Raw genomic sequence first — 25,626 nt, 5'->3', positions numbered from 1 at the left:
TAATCTTGATATCATTCTTGGATTAAATAAGAAATATTTATTAATAAACAATGTTGATAAAGTTACTGTACAAATTGGTAACCGAAAACGTAAATAGACTGAAATCATCAGCACACATGCATCGTTCTGATCTCATGATCATCAATCTCAAATGGTTGATAAAAGTATAGAAATATATACCAAACTTTATAAGAAATAAACATATCAAGATAGCACAGCAAAGAAGTAACAGACAGAGAATGAAATCATCTGAAACTTCTTTTTTATTATCTTAGCACTCATACATTTTTATCACCTTGATGATGATATGATTCCTACATGTACGTTTTCTCTTACCTATCTCTATAATAATTTTACCAATATTATTTGTTATAATAAATATTGTTTAATGTTGGCCGAAAATGGCAATAAGATTGTAGGACAGCATAATAAATCCATAAAAGAAACTAAGGTAGATATTTATGCGAAATCCGCAAATATCTAAATATTCAACTACTCGTGGACGGGAGATAGATAAACTGCAATGAAAATGGATGATTGCAATGTACAGGGATTTCATAGAATTTCTTTCAAAATTGTCTCAGTTTTGGGTGCTCCAAGCACGAAGGGAAGTGAAGTGCGGTAATAGTATAATTTGCAAATTAAGTAAAACATATTTCTATTAAGCAATTTATTAAGTTGTTGCATAGATGAAATTACTAAATTTTTAATAAAACTTCCAATGTTGCCAGTTTCATTGAAAATGATATTTGGTGATTTTATTGAAATTTATTAATTTCGTGTTACATAAAAACATAGATATCGACCAATTTTAAGCATTAGAAGTTGCTAATTAGAAATCTCGAAATTTCAGAATATCGTCTGATCGCAAACAGGTATGAATTCTAGTGAAATTTCTGGATTTAATTGTTTAAATTCAGATATATATAATATGGAACTGTGAGCTTTTACTAACTTCACTAAACTTTTTGAACGAAATGGAATATTTTCTTTATTCTTATTAAGAATCTGCTGAAAATGTCCTGAGTAACATTTATTTTTCTTCTTCTTATCGCAACGTGATCTGAAAAAACAAAAGAATTAGCTTTTAAAATACAATGCAAAGAGAATATATTACACGGTGTGAAAATAGCGCTTGACGCAATTTAATTGTTCAAAAGCATGAAAAAATATTGATTTTATCAATATCGTGAACGAAACGTATACGCTCGGCTCAGGTTTCTTCACCATATCGATGACGATTCGAAATGTCGCGGTAGGTTATTCGCTGATTCTCATTAAAATTTCCTCGCGTCGACAGAATAGCGCTGCACAGAGACCTCGTTTGTGTAAATCAGTGTCCTCGAAACGGTCTAGCAAAGAACCGCGATAAAGTGCCTCGGTTTTCTAAATCAAATAAAAGGAGGCGTCAGATTCGTCGTTTGTAAAGATGGTAAGTTTGCGTTTCATTATTTATACGTACATTTAAAGAGCTTCAGTGTAATTTCATTCGATTATTAGAATATTGAAGGTGATGTAATAGTGGGAACGAAAAATTCAAATATTTCTTATATTTTCAAATTTTCTTTTCAAATTTAGTTATTTAGAATTTAGAATTAATTGCATCTTCTTAATTATTTATTTTTCATCTTCGCTAATCATATTCTTTTATAAATCAATCAGCAAATAGCTGCAGACTATTATACAATTGCAAAACAGGCATTATTTCGATAATTCTTTTACACAATATTTATTATTGGAAGAAATCAATTCAAGTCGCTATTCTTTTCTATTTTTCTTAGTCGAGGAATTATATCTATAATTTTTCACTTTTACCATGTAAGTAAAGTTCCATCAAGAAATACTTTAAGTTGTACAAAGAAAAATAAAAACGACACAAAAAATTAATAAAGATATAGTTTCCGTGGCTGTTTCGCAATGATAGATAAAATATTTAAACATGGGATAATACTTAGTACCATATCCAAAAGTCAATTTACATTCGATTGTTCAATTTCCATTTCATTTTTAAAGTTCACATATTTAGATACATAGATCGCATATTAAATATAACATTAAAAAGAAACATTGTATCTTGAGCATTCGACGCATAACTTGACACGCACTGCTTCCGGATCATTCTCACGACAATCACGACCCCCCGAATTTGACGTTCGCCGATAGGAACCTAGAGATGCCGTGCCGTCTTCGTGGATGTTCTTACCTAGACACAATGCATACCGATCACGAAATCCACGTGTATGTCACGTATTCCTGCGGCGCGAGTGACAAAGCCTCCGTGCCGTGTGCTGATGTATAATACGCGAACTTCGAATTTCCATTCCCATTGGCATTCACGAAGCGTGAGGCTTCTCTGAAAAATATCCGTTCGCGGCCTGTCTGAGCACTGAAAACCTGTCGAAAGCGCGGAGTATCAGTATCTCCTTTACCGGACCATCGATCCGTGAAAAACACGGGGTGAACGACACGTCGAACGGGTTATCGACGGACCCCCCGCGCGCCGGACTCTCGTTCCCCGTTATTTCAACCCACCACGTCAGGGAAAACCCGTCGCGTTTTACGGGCCACTTCCGATTGTCCAACAAAGACACCGAACGAACTTTGTTTAATGTCTGTCCAACTTTTGACATCTTTAAGATTGTTAAACTTTATAATCGCAGTATTTGTATGGCGAATAGTGGAAGGAATATATAGTTTTATTGATTTATTGAAGAAGATGGATTTGACGAGAGGATTTTTTAGTATTAAAGATACCATTTCTATGTTTTGCTATCTAAAGATTATTGGATTTTATCGTTGCTCAATTTTGTTGTTGTTAAAGGTTGCTGAATTTTAAGATCGGAGTATCGAAATAGTGGGATGGATATGGTTTTATATATTTTATATGTTTGGTTCTTTGAGAAAAGTGGTTTGGATAGGAGGATTTATACTATACATATTTATAAGAGAATTTATTTGGCAGTATATGTATAAACAATTTATAATATACAATTTTATAATACATTAAAGACAATATAACTTGCATAGAATTAGTATTTTATTCAATATATAGTATGTTGGTGAATATGTCATTTCTTTTTGAGAATTTGTATTAAATATATATATAAATAATACATGAGATTTTATTCAGTTTATTCCAAATATGTATATGAATAAGTCTAGTTTTTTTGGAACATCCAGAAAATAAATTCAGAAATCAACTATTTCATGAAATATATAAAAAAGTAAAAAGGGACGAAATTATTATTGAAAATGCTAATTAAAAATTTTAACTCATCTTAACTAGCGGGATAATTAAATATAAACTATCCTAATTACAGAACTCACTATGCACACATTAGCAGAAAATCTATTGAGTTTAGTTCCGAAATCAATAACCGCGTTGAAGTATCGTCAGAAACTGCCACATGAACTTCATTTAATATTTATTAAATGATGTACACTATAAAAACAATTTTAAATAAATCAAATTGAGTTGTGTCCTGAATAAAATTCAGCTTTTATTTAATGTACAGCTTCCAATTTGTAAATTCATCCTGTATACTTTTCTCGATATTTTCTCTGATAACAAATTTTCTACGTATGCTCTATCACTTACACAGCACCCTTGTATACTCGCATTGATCGCAACATGCATAATAATACGACGCAATTACAATTTGGTGGAGGATTACATTATACATCATGTTATTCCCAATACTCATGTAAATAATCCGTACCTACGAATAAATCACAGTTGCCTTGGCAAGAAATACGCTATCTGTAAAATAAATTAACCGTGATTCGATTACCTTTGTATTAAATTTCATTTCAGTATTATTCGCGAAATCGAATCTGATAATCATATGTAAATACTGATTGCAGTATATAATGTTTTAAATAAAATATAAATATTTATAAAATTTTATAAATACTTTATAAATATTTTTAATAAAATATTATGTTATAAAAAAATGTGCGCTGTATTAAAATTTTCTTGATATTATTTGTATCGCATTTGCGTAAAGATTCAGCTAGATTGTCGGCTTCTTGTAAATAACCATACGAGGAATGGTCGATATAACTTATTGGCACTTACTTGTGCATTGTCTTCTCTCACCCCTTTTTATTTCTTCTGGACCAATCTCCTCTATTCATATATTTCTCGCGTATACAGTGGACACACGAACGAACAAGTTTAAATCGGTTGGTATAGGAGCGAAAGACTCGCCCCTAACACCTACGGTTATGCAAGGGATGATTATGTTCGACAACAATGTGGCTGATGTTACTACCAGCAGTACGATGTCACCGATTAATTGCACCACGGTAGTCTACGCCTTTCCGGAAGAGGATCGTGTCGTTGTCGGATATATCAATGAATGGATCAATGCCTATTCGTTTATATCGAGTAAGTATCGAGGTACACTTTGTACCCTTTTTCTCGTTCGATCTATTGGTAAGTCTACTTTATCGGTTCCACTTACTGGATTTTGTTTCTTTACTCTACTTTATCGACTATTGAAAGATACTGTGTAGGAAGATGTCGGTAAAGGTAGAATTCGTTTTTATTGGATGTGGGAAAAATAGTCAATTATCGGGATATTACTTGCGATCGATAATTTACTATATCTGAATTGGGTAATAATCCTTTATACTGACTATTGATAATATTACTTCCTATTGTACCATATGGTATGTGTTAAACAATGTTAAGAAGGTATTACTTTTCTGGTATTTCAAATAAGAGATTTAATAATAATGGAAAAGATTAAAATTTGTAGAAATGGTTGTATGTCTAGATAATGAACTTTTTAGTGTATTTATTTGTATCACGTAGAAAAGCGAAGGATAGTTGAAGACCATAGTAGAAAAACACAGTAGTGCATTTCATTGCTCGAAACAGCGATTCATTTGTGAGATTTGCAGTTTGTGTTTGGCATTGCATTTAGAACAGTAGACAGAATTTTTAGCAAATTTGCATGCGACTTGAACCTTCCCGAACCTCCTATAATTTATTTCAATTTTAATTAAATACATAAACTGTGTCATTATTATATTTTAATATAATATTTTTATCGATTCGTTTTATACAGAAAATCAAGAAAAGTTCTACCTGTACATCATAGTGTCGGTCACTGCCGGTATTTTAATTTTCCTGGGCTTGGTAATTGGACGACTTCTTGTCAGTCGTCATCGTGCAAAAAGAGATGCGAAATTCCATGCAAATAACGAAGCGCTTCCAAATGGATTCACCGATGACATTTCGGAGATCGACGCGGATATTGATCTTACCACGCCGGTGCCAGTCCCAATGCAAGACACAAGGTTCGTAACCCATTTAATTCTTTTCTCAAACAGGTCAATGTATTCGTTCAATATAATGTTCTTTATATGTCAAAGATTTTTATCAATTATGGAAATCCTGGAATTCTGATGTAATTGTAATGTTAACGAACTGTTTTATATATATTATACATATTATATATAATGGATATATCCTGATCAAAATTTCAATATAATCAATATTTTCAAAAATTAAATAAACATCATATAAATCAACTACTATACTTAGATAAAACCAAATAAAAAAAGCGAAATTTCGAAATTAACTAAATTCTTTCCAGGATTCCAGAGACTCAGCTAGCCGAGAGGCTCCACGGCGACCGTTACTACGCGGAAACCAGGATACCAATGTCGCCCACCACGATGCACCCAGCGCCAGGACACTACCCTGGCAACACAGGTGTCAGGGTGGATCTAGGTAACCACATGGTGGGCACAGATAGCCTTCATACGATTCTACGTCCAGAAAATCCACGGAGCATGAGCACGAAAAGCTATTACTACGGCTGACAGGAGGAAGGGGGTGTCCCGCGCGAGGGACGGCCCCCGTCCTTGAGCCCGGTACCAGAAGTGAGCACGCGGAAGTACTGCTTTTAATCGAGAGACCGATTTTCTATGGAACGGCGAACGAAGCCGCTGTAAAAAGCAGGCGTTCCATACTAACGAACGCTAACTTGTCGTTGATTGGAATCATTGTTTCTTCGAGCGAAAATCAAGGAGGCCTTCGTCTTGGTACCGGAAACGAGCACGTGGTGGTGACCCTCTTTTCGTATATATCATCATTTCTTTTTTCTCCAATATGGAACTTTAAAAGAAACCGGAAAATTTGGTGAAAAATTCGATTTCCATGAGAAATCAGAAGAGAATAGAATCGTACCACAGTTTCCTTGAAGATTATTTCAATTGGTGTTTTCAAGGAATATTCGTGGTTCGTACGCTTTTAATACCGGAATTGACGGTATTTGATCCGTGTAGATCAACCTCGTGCAACAGACGGAAATTTAGTTGGATGCTGAGCGTTGGAAGTGAACAAACTTGTTACCTTTCGCCGTGGAATCGTTCTACGCGTGCCGCTGCCCGACACCGGAATCGAACGAGAGCTCGGCCAACGAGGTGGGAACTTTAACGAGAGCGTTGTAAATACGACATCGGTGTACTGAGAATTTCACCTATTTCTATGGAAATTCTAATGAGAAGCTCTGTTAGAAATAAAAATTCATTTGAGTGAAGATTCCTTCAGACACCGATCGAGGACAGGGATATTAAAAAAAGAAAACCCTTATTGTTTGTTGAAGATGATGTTATTGAAAATAATACTGTTTTTGATAAGAAACTGCGATTATAAAAGGCTGGATTATCGATTAGGAAGTATAAGTAAATACGTTGAATGTAAATAACGGAAATAGAACGTTTTTACGCGGGCAGCATCCGTTTTTGCGATCGATACCGAAAGTAAACATCTGCAATATCGTCATGTAAGATGATTATGATTGTAAGTAGATTTTGATATCTGAATTGGGTAAAAAGAATTGTGAGAAGTGGGGAAAAAGAAGAAAGTAACAATCGATACTGGAAAAAGATTTATTCTGGTCTATAGTTTAGGACTCAACCCAGACAGCACAGAGACGCTTTATGGATGTTTTAAAGAAATCTAATAATGTCATTTTCAAATATCTCAAAGATATCTTTCAACGCCTTAAAGAAGAGATTATCATCTTACACCAAACTTTTCAAGATACTGACATATTTACTTATTTTATCTTACTGAGAAGAATAATTATATTAATAATACTTATATTACAATAATAGCTATTTGTAAGACATCTTTAAGTCGAAACATTTGGACAAACTTATAAAATGTTCAAATTAAATCACAAGACATAAAATGAACGTAGAATGTCTTTGAAAACTTCGTGTGCTGTGTGGGAATAATTATTTTATTTGCGATTGAATTCTGATATGTTTCAGTTTTCTACATGAGAAAGCTCAATAATGAAAGACAAAATAATTTTTTATAAATTGCAATTATAATTTAACGGGATAAGGAACTTTTGATCATTTCTTCTATTTGTAAAGTCAATAATTAGAACTCTATATCATACAAATTTTCTGCGTGAATTATTTTCATTAGTAGATCAAGATTGAAATATTTTAGTAAGAATTTCATGAAAATGAAAAAGAAGTATCACTGCCTATTGAACAGTAATAACAATAATAATAAATCTGCAAAAAAGGCGGATCAATATCCTATGTGTACGTACAATAATTTGTCATTCAAGAATCAAGTTTTTCTAACGAAAATCACGCACACGCTTCAAAAAAAAAAAAAAAAAAGAAAAAAAAACAATACATATCTGCGCCATCTGTGTACAGCAATAAACAACCGCAACTTTTTCCATTCGAAAAATCATTTCTCCTTGTCGAAAGATCGAGAAGACTGTCTGAAAAAAGTATATCACTGCCTAGTCGATGAGAAAATGAAATACGGGTCCTTTCTTGTTAACCAGATCTTTTAGATTTTTCTCAAACCTGACTATGCTACCGACGTTGTCACACTTAAAGATGATACATGTGATAGTAAAAAATGTTGATAGCGTAGTGGTCTGGATAATAATTTTTCTAGTACGAACTTGTAAGCATATTTCTCTTGTTGGAAAGACAGGATAAAAGAATAAAAAATTATGTGTCGCTCAAAATATAAATTTATATGTTAGTATTTTCTTACGAATTCGTCTATAAATTTTATGAATAATTAGAAGTTGCTTCAGAGCTAACATGAACTTTACAAATGTGACTTATGAATTTTTACTATGAACATATTATTATGTGTTAGCAGATTATATTTAGAAATAACTTCAAAATTATAATTCTTTCTAAACATTAATGAAAATTTTATAATTAAATATTTGAGCGACGCATAACATCGTCATCTACAATGAAGACATTTACATTATTAGTCGGTAGTATTGTTTAGATTTCTCTCGATTAAAGCTCAGTGCACCGGAACGAACAGTCAGCGATCAGAGGATCAATATTGCAATCGATGGACGAACGAAAACAACACGATCGAACGACACGAATCGACGATCGATCGATCTTCCTAGAATAACATCAATCTCTAATTAGCACCGTAAGAAAAATAAAAAATGAACAAAAAAAGTAAATAAAAAAAAAAAAAAAAGGAAGGCAAAGAAAACAAGAACCATGTGGATAGAACGCTTAATTTCTATCTAAATTGATTGAAATCGGGATTCACTATGATCGATGGTTAATCATGTATTTCTAAGAAAACAGGAAATTGATCGATCTCAACGAAGTTACAGCGGTTTTGTATCTCGAATACATGCAACAAAAAAAAAAAAAAAAAAAAAAAAAAAAAAAACGAAAAAGAACAAATAAAATAAAACGCACCGCGAAACGACTTTTATAGAGAAACGATCTGTATGTATATCACGCTGTAAATAGAAACAATGTAATTTACGGTAATTGTTAAGAAATTCAAACAAAGAGAGAGGGAAAGAGAGAATGTGTGTTGTATGTAAGAGAATATTGTACCTAGATCGAAAGTGTAATGTAATCGGAGGTTTCGTAGCCGACAACTTACTCTCTGTGCCATTGTATCGATTTTACGAAGGAACGAAAGCTTTTAGTTGTATTTTTAATTAATCGATAATAGGTCCTTCAACTGGAATTTTGTATAGTTCGAAGGAATTAACTTTATTAAATGAGGATTCACAGTGCCATTCGTTCTCGCATATGATATTAGGTTCTTTTTATTTAGACGTAAACCGACGTTTATTTTAAGATGATAGTATAAGTAATAATTATTCATTTATACATTAATTCTTACGCTGTATGTTCGCACACTCATTGGGACGCTAATAACGAGGATACAGTATATTTAATATTTAAGAATTGTAAGGTTAACATTCTAGTAATTGAATAGCTCATTGAAGTCGCGTAACGAGAATAGCACGTGAAACAGAAATTTCTTATATACTTGTATACTTATATTTAAGAAGGAAAATATAGATTATATAATATCACATTTTACTCGGAGAAAAGTGATTTTACGTTCTTACATTGGTTTCTTTATTTCTTACACTCATGTTAGGTTTTTAACGTCTTAAAATTATATATAAACCTTTATGCTTTAATATTCTGTACAATTGCATACATTTTGAAATATTCTTTCCGATTAAAATTCATATTAAATTTCGTTAATTTTCTTTTACTCGACCAAAACATTCGTATTAAAGGTACAAGAGATGAAAATGAAGCATGATACGTATTGACAATAACGGAATTAAAATAAACATATTTTGATCTCAGAGTTCAATACGTCAATTTCAATTCAAGCTTTATTTCTATCGTCGAAACACATTTCGAAAAATATGATTCTCTCACGCGACTAAGCGACCAACTATAACAATGTACCCCATAACAACAATGGAACAGTTCACACAACTTTTCGTGCAACAAACGATTTTACAACTGATTGAATCCAACAATAGACCATGTAATAAACAATCAAATATCTGTACCAAGCAATTAATTCTACAAAATGGCTTACTTTTGGTGGTTATAAACTACCATAACATACCAAGAAATGGAAGTTTAGAAAATAATTATTTATTAAATACATGGTATAATAAAAAAGAAATATAGACCCTATGAAACAATGATCAAATTTCTGTCATTTTTCATTCTTAACTATTAAAATCCAAGATCGTTTGAGTTATTTTGAGTTGTGATACTTTTGAAAAACTTGTGAGTTATGTTAAATACCTACACGATATCAATGAGCTAGTCAATTATTAATTCGAAAGGCGTGCGAAGAAATCCGTGTTGTTCCGCTGATTAGATCGCGCGGTAGAGATATAATCCGCCATGGTCGTGTTTTTAATTGGTCTGATTTAATTAAGTCACTCGTGCGGGATTGTGGCAAGTCGCACTGGTTTCCAGGAAAATTCTAATTGCCGGAAGAACGCTGGTTCTCCGCCCTTTTATTCTCACTTCTCAAATATTTCGCGTTTCTATACGTTCTTTCTTCCATCGCTCGATCCTCCTATATTTTTCAACTTGACAGAATTTTTCACTTTCTTAAAGATATGTATTCTATTCTGATTCATCGTCATGAAAGTTTAATAAGTCGATTAGACACTGGTACAGGTGGATTAACAAAAACTTTATTGCGTATTTAATTAATAGCTATGTCTCTTTTTTAATCAAATTTTGATTAATTTAGAAAATTGTATTAATGTAATAGAAGTTTGCGTATATTGTTTTATGAATTTGGTTCAGATTGAAGAAACGTTTGAGAACCACTTTTGCCAGGTTCTCTTAGAATTTCATATATTAGCAAGATTCTTCTCCAGAGAAAACTGTGTCTTTTAATATTATATACTGTGGAGGAGATACGATTTTACATAGTGAAATTTAAAGTGTATTATTATTCCATGTTTATTATTTCACTGGATATTGCATTTAAAATATTTATTTGTAAATCAAACGATTTCCTTTTTATTCGCATAACTCGTCTTTTATAATTCGATGCGTATTATTATGTATGTAAATGAATTTGATTGTTTCTTGTTTTGTTATTAACAATCATTCTGATGATCGAGTTTCACGCACGCAGGAGGATAAATTTCAAGTAATTTGCCGTGGGTTCAAAATGTCCCATTGGTACTGGCTCAACGGAATGAAAGATATGAAAGAGAATATAGGTACTCAATGAAACGTTATGATGTATCGATGTGCAGAGTATGAAAGGATTAATATCGTAGATTCACGTAACGCACTCGATATTCAATAAACATTCTGGTTTTATAAATAATTCTTGTGTAACGTGCACGATGCAGTAGTAGTGTATATTCATATCGATTTGGTTTCTATTTGTTTATGCAAATACTAATTTTTCGGATACTTCATATACTACTTAATGTTTTTACGTATTAATCTTTTTTTTAAATATATAACATTACCAAAGAGATTAACTTTATTTCTACTTTGCTTAAGATACTTATATATACTACTTTTTAAAAATATTTGTCCTAATAATAGAATAATTTAAAATTGATTATAGTTACTTTTTAGGTGATTTTTAGGTGAATAATATTGTTATAAATTACCAAGGAGCATCAACACGAGAAATGGTACCGTTTTATATTTTACTTGAAAGTATGATTACTGTTTCTATTAATATATTAAACGTTGCCCAGGTTATTATTTATTTCATGTACCATTACATCCAACTCAGAAAGCGTGCAAAACCATACCAAAGACAAGTTGTGAATGCATCGATCGATAGATGTGTGATTATAGGGCTCAGAAATAAAGACACGAATTAACTTCATTTTCATTTCAAAGAAATCAGTCTCCTAATTCAAGAATTGCACGATATATAGCATGTATGTCTGTATTTGTTTGAGAGTTTATCTTAAATAAAATAGATCTGTAATACTCAATGTAATAATAGGTTTTAAGAACATTTAATTTACAATTTTTCACTTTTCTCTGTAATTCTTCTAAATTAACTATTATATGTAAGATTGAATAAATTTCGCCAAGATCCACAGCTCCAAATAAACTACAAAATGTATCTTAATTAGCAAAACCGTGCTTATTGAAAAAATTACAAAGTTATTTTAGAATAATTCAATAACACAATTTTTTAAAATAAGGAAACTTCGCCACGTTTCTTTCCGAAATGTTTCTTTTCTATTTCGTGATCTTTCTTCCTGAGCGATCCAAATTACTTTATTGTCGAGGCGACTTGTTCGAAGCGGAGTGCCTGATATCACTTCGCGAGGAGCACTTCCAAGAGGATTACGTGCTCATCACCGACTTTGCGGATAAAATACAAATTTCTGCTAAACGGATCTTTCAAGGAAGTTAGGAGAACACACGTGCTCGTGTAATGCGTAAATGGAACGGAGCGCAAAGTGATTTGCCACGACAGTCGGAAACTGCATTCCGTGATGGGGAACATGCGATGGAAAGTTTATGACCCTGTTGAAGTTGGGGAGAACTCGGATATGATGCGTCATGGGATTTTCAATTTTGAGATAGATAATATGGCGGTATTAGTTTCGAGAAAATGTGCATTGTATTTCGATTAATTTCCGAAAATCTTGATCATGAAATTACTAGATCTATACAATCGTCTTTCATACTATGGTTTGAAGAATCGTAACATAACTATTAATTCCTATGATATGTTAGATCGACAAAATGACCGTATAAAGAATGCTTCGCTTTATTTTATTTCTATAAATATATTATTATATACTAAAATTCATAGAATCACCAACAATAAAATTACACTAGAAAAAATTCTAAAAACTTGTGTATGTATGCAGAAAATTGTTAGAGTTTAAATGTTTGATTATATAAGGAAATTTCCATAATTCTTTTTAGATAAATTCGAAAGATTCGTAAAATAATTTATCTGAAATTGTAGCTTGTTATTTAGCGAACGTGATGGACGTTCCCTCTGTTTTCGTATAAATCTCGCGCTATACGTATTGATTAACGTAGAACGAATGTAAAACTGGAAGCGAGAGACGAAAAAGTTTGACAGCGGTCGAGCAAGTTTTAGTATTTGTGGAAGCATTCAGGGATATAGCTCGTTTCGATGGAAACTTTTGAATGTTCCAGAGTGGTAGGATGTATTTATTCTTTCGATTGTTCGATCGGTTCGATCGATCGTTCCATTAGTAAACGTTGTGGAATAAAAACAGCACCAATTCCAAAGGCAGAAAAGGTTTCTGTATTTGTACTATTCATAGAAAACTTCATACATGTCAAAATTGAAAAAAAAAGAGTACAATTCGCTGTTGTAAAATCTTGCATATAAAACTACAGTGTGGGTTTAATATTTGTGATTGTTATTTAAAACGATAATTGTCATCAACTGTCACCAATAACTATTTTTTTATATCGTATCACGAATAATGCACGCAAAATACGGAGTAACTGCTCATTTTCAACAGATTGATTAATGGATCAAACCGACCAGATCACATTGAAATGTGTGAGAATGGCACGTACCTATTAGGAGAACTTGCTTCTTGCGAAATTTACGGAGTATTTTGTATGAAAAGTGGCGAGAAATGAACTTTACGATGGAATGTGTGAGAAGACGAAAGAGAGGAATAAGAGAGAAATGGGTGTAAGAGTGTAACGAAAATCGACGAGTTTTTATTGTAAGTATCTCTTGTTCGTAAGCACCTTGTAAATATCGCTGTACCATAAATAACTGTGTACCCTACGAGTTCGACTCCTCCCCGATCTCGAATCGAAAGAGGACAAGAAGGTTAGTATCGAAAGAATGTCGTTGTTCAAGACTATATTAGGAGAAAAGACAGAGAAAAGATGTATGAAAAGATGTGTGAATTTTCGCTCGAAAGACTGAACAATTAATGTTAGCAGTGGGAGAAAAGAAAAGACGAAAGTTTATCGAATCGAACAATGAAGTTGTACTTACGAAACGTTATCGAATGATTATTAATTATATACAGATGAACGATGAGAGGTAAAAAGGAGGTATTTACAGGGATTTTAAATGTAGAGTTTCTATCTAATATGGTGTATCGACAATCGACATCGTGGAGGAAGTACGAAACAGTGTATCGTTCTGTTAACGTTTTGGAGTGAGTCTGGAATCTCGAATGTACGACTAATGTTTCCAATTTGTGTAACTAACCCTTAAATGATTCACAATTATAATAAATGAATTACGAAAGGATTTCTTATATGTTATCGTTCTTATGTGTGCTTCCTATGATTTCTCTTTGTTCGATCGATCGCGGAGAGACACGATCGCGGAGAGACACGATCGCGGAGGAGGCGCATCAACGGGAGTCGTAAATTCCCGTTACAATTAGATAATCGACGCCACGAATTAATCGATCCTCTATTTCGGTTAGGATAATAGGGGTGGTTGAATTTGTATAACACTGGATTAACAGGTTATAATATACACTTTATTCCAACAACTTGTCTCGCGAAGAATATAAATGTTCGGAGAGATTCGCGTGGTAAGTTACGATGTCAAATTGTAATGTCGTTTACGATAAGGTTAGAAGTGTTTAATTCGAGTAGTTACTAGCAAGACCACGATGTTAATCGTAGTAGGAGTAACTTGCAAGTAGTGAGTTACGGTGTCGCAAGAGGTATAAATCGCAAGTAAGATATTTTTTTTTTATTTGGGAGAATTTTACAATCAATTCTCATAGAGAATTATAAGTAAATTATTTTGGCGTGGTACTGTAACTTGGACTATAAGAGTTTATAGTATGTTTGATTCTAGTTGAATCTAATGCTTCAATCTAAAGGGTATTGTCTTTTTAGTTTGTGGATCTGGTCCGTCGTATCAAGTAATTGGGTAACTAATGGGTTTTGGTGGTTGTTAACTCCTTATATTATATCTGTTTCTGAACTTGGATATTTCTTCTTTAACTGTGGGTATCTTAAGGTCGCGATGTATTGTTTCGTTGGTAACATACCGAGGTGTATCTATTAAGGATCTTAGAGTTTTTGATTGGAATCGTTGGAGAATTTCTATGTTGGAATTACTCGTTGTTCCCCATAGTTGGATCCCATAGGTCCAAATAGGTTTTAATATGGCTTTATATAGCATTATTTTGCTCTGCATGTTTAAGTTGGAGCGTTTGCCAATGAGCTAGTAGAATTTTTTAAATTTTGATTTCAATTGTTTGGATTTATCTACGATGTGTCGTTTCCACGCTATTCTTCTGTCCAGAACCATGCCCAGATATCTGACTGTATCTTTGTTTGGGATTGGAATATTATTTATGGGCAGGATTGTTTTCGCAGCGTGAAGGTTACACGACTGGATTTATTTTCACTTATTTTGAAGCGCCATTTGTGGAACCACTTTTCCATGGAGTCGAGACCTCGCTAGAGAGTTGACGGGGTAATTATTGGATCTGAGTGGGATGCTAATAAAGCTGTATCATCAGCAAATGTCGCTGTGGTTATCTTTGTTAAAGTTGGTAAATCGGCAGTGTAGATGGCGAACAGCAGAGGTCCGAGGACATTGCCTTGTGGTACGCCAGCTTTTATTGGAAATGTTGTGGTTATAGCGTCTAAGTATTTAATCATGAACAGCCTATTGGTTAGATATGATTTTAAGATGGAGTAGTAGATGTGTAGTAGGATTTTCTTTAATTTGAACAAAAGTCTTTCGTGCCACACTTTGTCAAACGCCTGCTGAATGTCCAGGAATACCGCAGAGCAATGTTTTTTCTTTTCTAAATCTTGGCTGATTTCATGAGTTAAACGATGAATTTGCTCTATCGTAGTTGCTTCCAAAAACCGAATTGATGATCTGGCATTGTTCTCAAATCCTCTAAGAGTGGAAGGAGTTGTTTTGTTAGCATCTTCTCAAATAGTTTGGACAAAGTAGGTAGAAGACTAATTGGGCGATAAGAGCTAGTTTCGTGTATTGGTTTTCCAGGTTTAGGGATAAGAATAATCAATGATATTTTCCAAGACTTTGGATAGTATTCAAGGCGAGGAATTGCATTAAAAATAGAAGTGATGAAGGAGGAGAGATACCCCCGGGCATGGAGAACGGCGAGGTTGATCCTGCTGAACAAGGAAGGACGCCCTTTGGACTCGCCGTCCGCGTATAGGCCAATATGTCTTCTGGACGACGTGGGCAAACTATTCGAAAGAATAATCGCCGCCCGTCTGGAGGCCCACATGACGGAACGCGCACCTGGTTGGCACGACAGCCAATTTGGATTTCGGTGAGGTCGATCGATGGTGGACGCGGTGAAGCGGGTGAGATCAACGACGGAAGCCATGGTCTCCATGGACCAAAGGAGTGGCGCTAGCGGTCTCCCTGGACGTCACAAACGCCTTCAATACCATACACTGGGACGGGATAATGGATGCGCTGGAGCGTTTCAAGGTACCGCCGTACTTAGTACGCCTCATCCGGTCGTACCTCAACGATCGATGGATCGCGTACACCGGTAGGAACGGAGAGGAAAAGAGACCGGTCGAGTATGGGGTCCCGCTGGGGTCGGTATTGGGATCCATTCTGTGGATCACGGCATATGACTCAGTCCTCCGATGCCCCATGCCACCGGGCACGGACATGGTATGCTATGCAGACGACACCTTGGTCTTGGCCGGGGGTTGCGGATAGTATGAGACACAGAGGCTCGCGGAAACCGCCGTGGCATGCGCAGTGCACGCCATCCGGAGACTGGGCCTGAACGTGTCGTCGACTAAGTCAGAGGCATTGGGGTTCTTCGACCATCGCACTAGAGGAGCCTCCCCCCCCCACATTGACATTGACGGAGAGGAAGTCCCAGTGAGATCCCAGATGAGGTACCGGGGTCTTACCATTGACAGCGGATAGATGTTCGGTCCACATTTCGATCTGCTGGTCCCGAAAGTGACGGCAACAGCCAACGCCCTGTGCGGTTTACTGCCGAACATCGGAGGAGCGGGAACCGGAGTGCGCCGCCTATATGAGGGAGTGATTCGATCGCGGATCCTCTACGGGACTCCCATATGGGCCGGAGATCTAATGGCCAAGCGCCGCAGCCTGACCTTGCTGCGGAGGCTACACAGGACAACCGCTATACGCATAGCGAGGGGGTATAGAACGATATCCCATGCGTCGGCATCCGTGCTAGCTGCGTCACCTCCGTTCGAACTGCAAGCCCTTGCACTCCAATAGGTGTACGACCACCTGAGGGATCTGGGCCCGGGCGACGGGGGAACGCAGCCTACCAACTGTGACCGACCGGTCCAAGATGTCCGGAGGGAGACAAAACGAAGGACATGGGAAAGGTGGCGCTCTCAATTGCTGGAGGAAGACACCATGCGGCCGCATCGAGCCGTTCGCGCCATCCTTCCCAACTGGGAGGCCTGGAGGGACCGCGGAGGAGTCCCACTCACATACAGGATGACGCAAGTACTCACCGGTCACGGCATGTTCGGGGAGTACCTGCTAAAAATTCAAAGGGAGGTGACGTCCATCTGTCACCACTGTCAAGAGGAGAAAGACACGGCACAGCACACACTGGAGCGCTGCCCAGCGTGGGAAGAACCGCGCCGCGTACTACGCCTCACTATCGGCGATAGGCTAGCCCCTGAAGCGGTCATAGAGGCCATGACGAGAGGCCAACAGGAGTTAGCCGCCGTCCGCAACTACTGCGAGCAAGTAATGCTAGCGAAGGAACGGGCGGAGAAGAACAGAGAGAAGAGAGGCGACTCCGTCAGAGTGGACCCCGAAGAGAACCGATACGACGCCGCGAGACCGCGGCACCACCACTACCACCGTCATAGAAGAGCGCGGCGAAGGAGCGGGCAGACTGAGGAGGGTCTGGATCCCCCCTCAGACTCGCACGACGGCGAGAATTTACGCCTCTCGCTGACGCGTTTTCCTCGCGACCTCGTCTCTCCACGAACGGTCGTAACACTAAAGTAACGAAGAAAAATATATGCGTGAAACAAATTCAGATTCAATAAATGGACACTAAAAATTATATATTACAGAAAAAATGTTTGATAAGATGCTTAATGAAAGGTGTTTAATGAAAGGAGTGAAATGAAAAGAAAAAAAGAGTGCACTATATGAAGAGTAATTTTTGTGCGTATAAAATAATATTTTTCATAATGCATGAATTTATCCAGGACATTAACATTGTAGAGTGCTGTTATATAGAAATGTAGCTGACCAGATGTAGTGTAACCACGAACAAGGGTGTCGTGAAATTCATACGAAACATCTGGGAGTTGTTATTATCCCACAGGAGTAAATTGTGCAGAATGATATGCACAGAAGTGTACATGCCGTGCAATCGAATGAATATGCTTGAAAAATATTGCCCGGTATGGAAGATTACGATAAATTGTTTACAGGAAAACGATTTTTCGTCGTAAAATTCTTTTTATTCAAATGCAAGGTAACCAGCAAAATTTATGCGGCTTTTAAAATAAAAGATAGAATGTAAACAGTTCTACGTTTGAAATATTTTCTTTTTCTTTTTCTTGTTTTTTTTAGAGAAAAACATTTTATGGCAAGATTAAAGTCTTCTGTCACTAAATTTCCTTTGAAATTAAGGAATATAATTAATACCAAGGTATATACAAAGTTTAAATTGAATTAAATGTTCAAGAATTATGTAAAGAATATTTACAGAGAGGCGAATTAGAAAATTCTAATCGTGTAATCATTTCTAAACTTTCTGTAAATTAATTCTAAAAGCTTTATGTTGATATGAAAAAGAATTTCAATTTACTTATAGCAAATAGACTTTTGAATTCATTAATCGATTGTCATTATTTATTCAATTTTCTACTAATTCTTCACCCTTTTACGATATCTTCTCCACGTCACGAAACTCTAAAATCGATCAATTCTAACTGTCACCATTTCACGTCAAAATTTCATTTCGCAAATTAACCTCTGGAAAATTGCAGTTCCCAAATCAATAAATCCTGTTCGAAGTTGCAAATCAATTCATGCAGAAAACTACTTCCGAAGGAATGATTGCTCCTTTGTAGGTGCTTGAATTTCATTCAAGTAGGATACTGAGCAGGACCTGACCCGGCATATCCTTTCATATTTATGGTGGACGTATTCATAAACTTGCGTCGAGGAACTAATTAAACCAGAATTAATTATCTATAGCGATGCCTGTAGTATACTTCATTCAGTTAATGATTATCAAATGTATTTAATAACTTTTATTTAATTGAATTCCTTATGAGTTTCTTATGAGTTATGAGTATCAATAAATATACGTATAGATTATTTAACACAAAACAATGATTCTATTTAGAAAGGTACTATAAAAGAAAAATAATGGTGTATTTTATACGAACAAAATAAAATAAGATAAAATTAAAATATAAAAATGTTTCCTATCGAACATTGAACGATATGAAAAGATAGATAAACTTGAATCGATCATTTGGAACATTCTTCAAGTGTATTCTGAAAGTTTTGAAAATGTGAAAATCTGAAAGTTTGACATTCAAAAAATTGTAAATGCAAATAAAATATACAATACTCAAATTTAAATTATATATTCTCAAGTATTCTATAACAAAAACCAAATGACTACAATTTAAGCCAAATCGTATTCTATTCAAAAAAACAATGAAGATAATCATACGTATATAAAAGATATTAATCCTTAGAATAAAATACCTTTTTAATCTATAGAAGAATTTCTTGGAATATGGAATATCGAAGAATTTTAAACATTACATGAATTCGAACCGATCTTCCGAAATATCTTCAGAAGACGTTTTCTGAATTTAAATTGTCCTGCATAGTATAAGAAGGTAAAGCATATATCCACATAAAAAACGGAACTGAATTACTTTTTTCCGTACCTCTTGCCATAACTATACATATAAATATAAGTACATCTTTAAATTGTTGTATGTCAGACGTGCCTAATATTTGTCGAGAAATCTCTTTAGGCATACGGCGGCTAACATCATGCGAGCAGTTTTTCACACGTGAGTCGTTCATGTGAAACAGGGGATGATCAGAAAGGGGATGTCGGTCGATGAATAGGGTGGAAATTGACAGAATAGTCGTGAAACCGTGCCTCAGGGTGGTATATCGATCCAGTATGTACATAACTTTGTATGTGCCAACTTTCCTTTTTCTTTTTTTGCATGTGGAGAAATCCTCATGGACACTCCGGTATAAAGTATTACGTTATAGAGTATTACGTTATAACGTATTACGTTATATAGTATAAAGTTATACAGTACTACGTTTTAATATATTACGTTTTATAGTTTTACAATATATAATATAACGTTACATAGTATTACGTTATATCGTATTACGTTATATCGAATTACGTTATAGCTTATTACGTTATAACGTATTACGTTATATGGTATCATGATAAAGAAAACTACGTTATAACGTATTAGGTTATACTGCATTATGTTATATAGTATTACGTTATATATAATTACGTTTTAACGTATTACGATATATAGTATGACCTTATAAACTTTTACGTTATATAGTATTACGTTACATACTATTACGTTATAACCTATTACGTTCCGTACGTTATATGGTATTAAGTTAACAAAATATCTCAAAGAGAAGAGAAATAATAGGTATTTAGGTATTTAACGCATGCAGCGCGGTGTTTGGCCTGTTTCGACGATGAAAAGATCGTGCTCTACATTCAGTGTGTAATGTGGAATTATAGCAGCTTTTAAACCACAAAATATCACCAGTGGGAGCGAAATATCAGTAAGCCTCATTCAAAATGAACAAACGATTGCTTCTTGCGCGGTGTTGGGCTTATTTCGACGCTGAAACCGACGTACACTAGATTCGACGTGTAATGTGGAGTGAAAACAGCGTACGAACGTCAAAATATCTCTAGCGGGTGTGAAATAGCAGCAAAATTCATGCAAAATCACCAATGGATTGCCTTTTCCGTGGTGCTGAGCTTATTTCGACGCTGACACAGGAGTGCGCAGCATTCAGCGTGTAATATGGAGTTCTAACAGCTTTTAAACGTCAAAATATTTCCATCGGGTGCAAAATAATAGCAGATCTCATGCAAAGTCATCAAAATATTGCATTTTGTGCGGTAATGGGTGTGTTTCGGCGCTGATATAGGCGTACACTACACTCGGCGTGTAAAATGATGTGAAACCATCATACAAACGTCAAAATATTTCAAAAAGAAGAGAAATAACAGATAGTTTTCGTCAAAACCATCAAATGATTGCATGTTGCGCGTTGCTGGGCTTGCTTCCACGGGGAGACAGGCGTGCTTTCGGCGTATAATATGGTGTGAAAACAGCGTACAAACGTCAAAATACCTCAAGCGGATGCGAGATAATAGCAAAACTCATGCACAATCATCAAAAGATTGCCTTTTTCGCGGTGCTGGGCTTATTTTCACGCTGATGTCACAGTGATCTCGGAATATAGCGATAGGATAGTCATATTTTGCATACCAGTTCGCATACCATAGCCATCAAAACTATAACTAAGCAGTAACACCATGCCTGTGTGACGGCATCCAGCGATAACCCCTCCACAGGAACCAAACCATTGATATAAAAAATTCTCCCAAGTCAGCATTCGACATTCCATTCCTATTCTGCTCTGTTAATGTAACATTCTGTATCGATACTCTGTCAGTTCATAATAAATTTTGAAATAACCATCATAATTGGAGTACGAATCGCTCACCTTACGTGCGGAACGTGAAATAATCTCGGACCGGCGCGACACTGAAACTGAACTGCACTACATTCAACGTGTACTCTGGAGTGAAAACAGCGTACAAACGACAAAATATCGCCAGCGGGAGCGTAATTGCAGTCAGTTTTAGTATAAAATCGAAAAAAGTCGCGGTTTGCGAGCTGTTCCGATGCAGAAAGTGACTTGCACTACATTCGGCGTGTAAAATGGAGTGAAAAGAGCGTTTTGGCGTCGAAATATATCCATCGGGAGTCAAAATAATCACAGGTTTCGACACAACTGACGATAGATTGTGTTTTGCGAACTGCTGGGTTTGTTTCGAGATTAACAGTGGCATGCACTACTTTCGGCGTGTAAGATGGAGTGAAAAGAGCTATTAAGCGTCGAAATATCTCCAACGGGAATGAAATTATAGTCGATTTTCGTCAAAATTTGACAAAAAATCGCGTTTTGCGAACGCCAGGGCTTGTTCCGACTCTGAGACGGTACTGCACTACATTCGGCGTATAAAATGGAGTGAAATGAGCGTTTAAGCGTCAAAATATCTCCAACGGGAAGGAAATCACAGTCGAAATGCGTCACGATTTGATGAAAGAACGTGTTTTGCGAGCAAGTGGGGCTGTTTAGGCGCTGAAACAGTACTGCACTACATTCGGCGTGCACTCCATTTTACACGCATAACATAGTGCACACTGAATTAAACGTCGGAACAAGCCACATAACTCGCAAAACTCGATCATTCGTCGATTTTGACGAAAAATGACCGTAATTTCCTTGCCCGTGGAGATATTTCGACGTTTAAACGCCCAAATTACTGCATTTTACGCGCAGAACATAGTGCACGCTGTATTAAGCGTCGTAACAAGCCACATAACTCGCAAAACTCGATCATTCGTCGATTTTGACGAAAAATGACCGTAATTTCCTTGCCCGTGGAGATATTTCGACGTTTAAACGCCCAAATTACTGCATTTTACGCGCAGAACATAGTGCACGCTGTATTAAGCGTCGTAACAAGCCACATAACTCGCAAAACTCGATCATTCGTCGATTTTGACGAAAAATGACCGTAATTTCCTTGCCCGTGGAGACATTTCGACGTTTAAACGCCCAAATTACTGCATTTTACGCGCAGAACATAGTGCACGCTGTATTAAGCGTCGTAACAAGCCACATAACTCGCAAAACTCGATCATTCGTCGATTTTGACGAAAAATGACCGTAATTTCCTTGCCCGTGGAGATATTTCGACGTTTAAACGCCCAAATTACTGCATTTTACGCGCAGAACATAGTGCACGCTGTATTAAGCGTCGTAACAAGCCACATAACTCGCAAAACTCGATCATTCGTCGATTTTGACGAAAAATGACCGTAATTTCCTTCCCGTTGGAGATATTTCGACGTTTAAACGCCCAAATTACTGCATTTTACACGCAGAACATAGTGCACACTGTATTAAGCGTCGAAACAAGCCCAACAACGCGCAAAACTCGATCATTCTTCGATTTTGACGAAAAGTGACCGTAATTTCCTTGCCCGTGGAGATATTTCGACGTTTAAACGCCCAAATTACTGCATTTTACGCGCAGAACATAGTGCACGCTGTGTTAAGCGTCGTAACGAGCCACATAACTAACAAAACTCGATCATTCGTCGATTTTGACGAAAAATGACCGTAATTTCCTTCCCCGTGGAGATATTTCGACGTTTAAACGCCCAAATTACTGCATTTTACCCGCAGAACATAGTGCACGCTGTATTAAGCGTCGTAACAAGCCAGATAACTCGCAAAACTCGATCATTCGTAGATTTTGACGAAAAATGACCGTAATTTCCTTGCCCGTGGAGATATTTCGACGTTTAAACGCCCAAATTACTGCATTTTACGCGCAGAACATAGTGCACGCTGTATTAAGCGTCGTAACAAGCCACATAACTAACAAAACTCGATCATTCGTCGATTTTGACGAAAAATGACCGTAATTTCCTTGCCCGTGGAGATATTTCGATGTTTAAACGCCCTAATTACTGCATTTTACGCGCAGAACATAGTGCATGGTGTATTGAGCGTCGTAACAAGCCACATAACTCGCAAAACTCGATCATTCGTCGATTTTAACGAAAAATGACCGTAATTTCCTTTCCGATTTAGATATTTCGACGTTTAAACGCCCAAATTACTGCATTTTACGTACAAAACATAGTGCACGCCGTATTAAGCTTCGAAACAAGCCTAACGACTCGCAAAACTCGATCATTCGTCGATTTTAACGAAAAATGACCGTAATTTCCTTTCCGATTGAGATATTTCGACGTTTAAACGCCCAAATTACTGCATTTTACGGTCAGAACGTAGTGCACGCCGTATTAAGCTTCGAAACAAGCCCAACGACTCGCAAAACTCGATCATTCGTCGATTTTAACGAAAAATGACTGTAATTTCCTTTCCGATTGAGATATTTCGTCGTTTAAACGCGCAAATTACTGCATCTTACGGTCAGAACATAGTGCACGCCGTATTAAGCTTCGAAACAAGTCCAACGACTCGCAAAACTCGATCATTCGTCGATTTTAACGAAAAATGACCTTAATTTCCTTTCCGATTGAGATATTTCGACGTTTAAGCGCCCAAATTACTGCATTTTACGGTCAGAACGTAGTGCACGCCGTATTAAGCTTCGAAACAAGCCCAACGACTCGCAAAACTCGATCATTCGTCGATTTTAACGAAAAATGACCGTAATTTCCTTTCCGATTGAGATATTTCGTCGTTTAAACGCGCAAATTACTGCATCTTACGGTCAGAACATAGTGCACGCCTTATTAAGCTTCGAAACAAGTCCAACGACTCGCAAAACTCGATCATTCGTCGATTTTGACGAAAAATGACCGTAATTTCCTTGCCCGTGGAGATATTTCGACGTTTAAACGCCCAAATTACTGCATTTTACGCGCAGAACATAGTGCACGCTGTATTAAGCGTCGTAACAAGCCACAGAACTCGCAAAACTCGATCATTCGTCGATTTTGACGAAAAAAGACCGTAATTTCCTTGCCCGTGGAGATATTTCGACGTTTAAACGCCCAAATTACTGCATTTTACACCCAGAACATAGTGCACGCTGTATTAAGCGTCGTAACAAGCCCAACAACGCGCAAAACTCGATCATTCGTCGATTTTGACGAAAAATGACCGTAATTTCCTTCCCGTTGGAGATATTTCGACGTTTAAACGCCCAAATTACTGCATTTTACACCCAGAACATAGTGCACGCTGTATTAAGCGTCGTAACAAGCCCAACAACGCGCAAAACACGATCATTCGTCGATTTTGACGAAAAATGACCGTAATTTCCTTCCCGTTGGAGATATTTCGACGTTTAAACGCCCAAATTACTGCATTTTACGCGCAGAACATAGTGCACGCAGTATTAAGCGTCGAAACAAGCCCAACAACGCGCAAAACTCGTTCGTTCGTCGATTTTGACGAAAAGTGACCGTAATTTCCTTGCCCGTGGAGATATTTCGACGTTTAAACGCCCAACTTACTGCATTTTACGCGCAGAACATAGTGCACGCTGTATTAAGCGTCGTAACAAGCCACAGAACTCGCAAAACTCGATCATTCGTCGATTTTGACGAAAAGTGACCGTAATTTCCTTGCCCGTGGAGATATTTCGACGTTTAAACGCCCAAATTACTGCATTTGACGCGCAGAACATAGTGCACGCAGTATTAAGCGTCGAAACAAACCCAACAACGCGCAAAACTCGATCATTCGTCGATTTTGACGAAAAGTGACCGTAATTTCCTTACCCGTGGAGATATTTCGACGTTTAAACGCCCCAATTACTGCATTTTACGCGCAGAACATAGTGCACGCTGTATTAAGCGTCGAAACAAGCCCAACAACGCGCAAAACTCGATTATTCGTCGATTTTGAAGAAAAGTGACCGTAATTTCCTTGCCCGTGGAGATATTTCGACGTTTAAACGCCCAAATTACTGCATTTTACGCGCAGAACATAGTGCACGCTGTATTAAG

The 25,626-nt window shown here is 36.5% G+C and overlaps 1 protein-coding gene across 6 annotated transcripts in view; it reads left to right on the top strand.

Moving 5' to 3' along the window:
- The window catches only part of LOC139988528 (uncharacterized), a 315,648-nt gene extending 301,571 nt beyond the window's left edge, over positions 1–14,077 (top strand). For 5 of the 6 annotated variants that reach the window (XM_072006089.1, XM_072006090.1, XM_072006086.1 and 2 more), the window contains exons 8-11: positions 4,157–4,390; positions 5,076–5,307; positions 5,607–7,155; positions 7,294–14,077. In XM_072006089.1, coding sequence (XP_071862190.1) covers positions 4,157–4,390; positions 5,076–5,307; positions 5,607–5,835 — 695 coding nt within the window. In that variant the 3' untranslated portion in view covers positions 5,836–7,155; positions 7,294–14,077. The remainder of the gene's footprint in view (positions 1–4,156; positions 4,391–5,075; positions 5,308–5,606; positions 7,156–7,293) is intronic. The other variant, XM_072006091.1, reaches the window with a different exon arrangement.
- The last annotated feature ends 11,549 nt before the right edge of the window (positions 14,078–25,626 follow it).

This window comes from Bombus fervidus, chromosome 6, assembly GCF_041682495.2.
Source record: "Bombus fervidus isolate BK054 chromosome 6, iyBomFerv1, whole genome shotgun sequence".
NCBI classification, from domain to species: domain Eukaryota; kingdom Metazoa; phylum Arthropoda; class Insecta; order Hymenoptera; family Apidae; genus Bombus; species Bombus fervidus.
The sequence above is the reverse complement of the archived record's forward strand: the minus strand, read 5'-3'. Positions and strand labels throughout refer to the sequence as shown.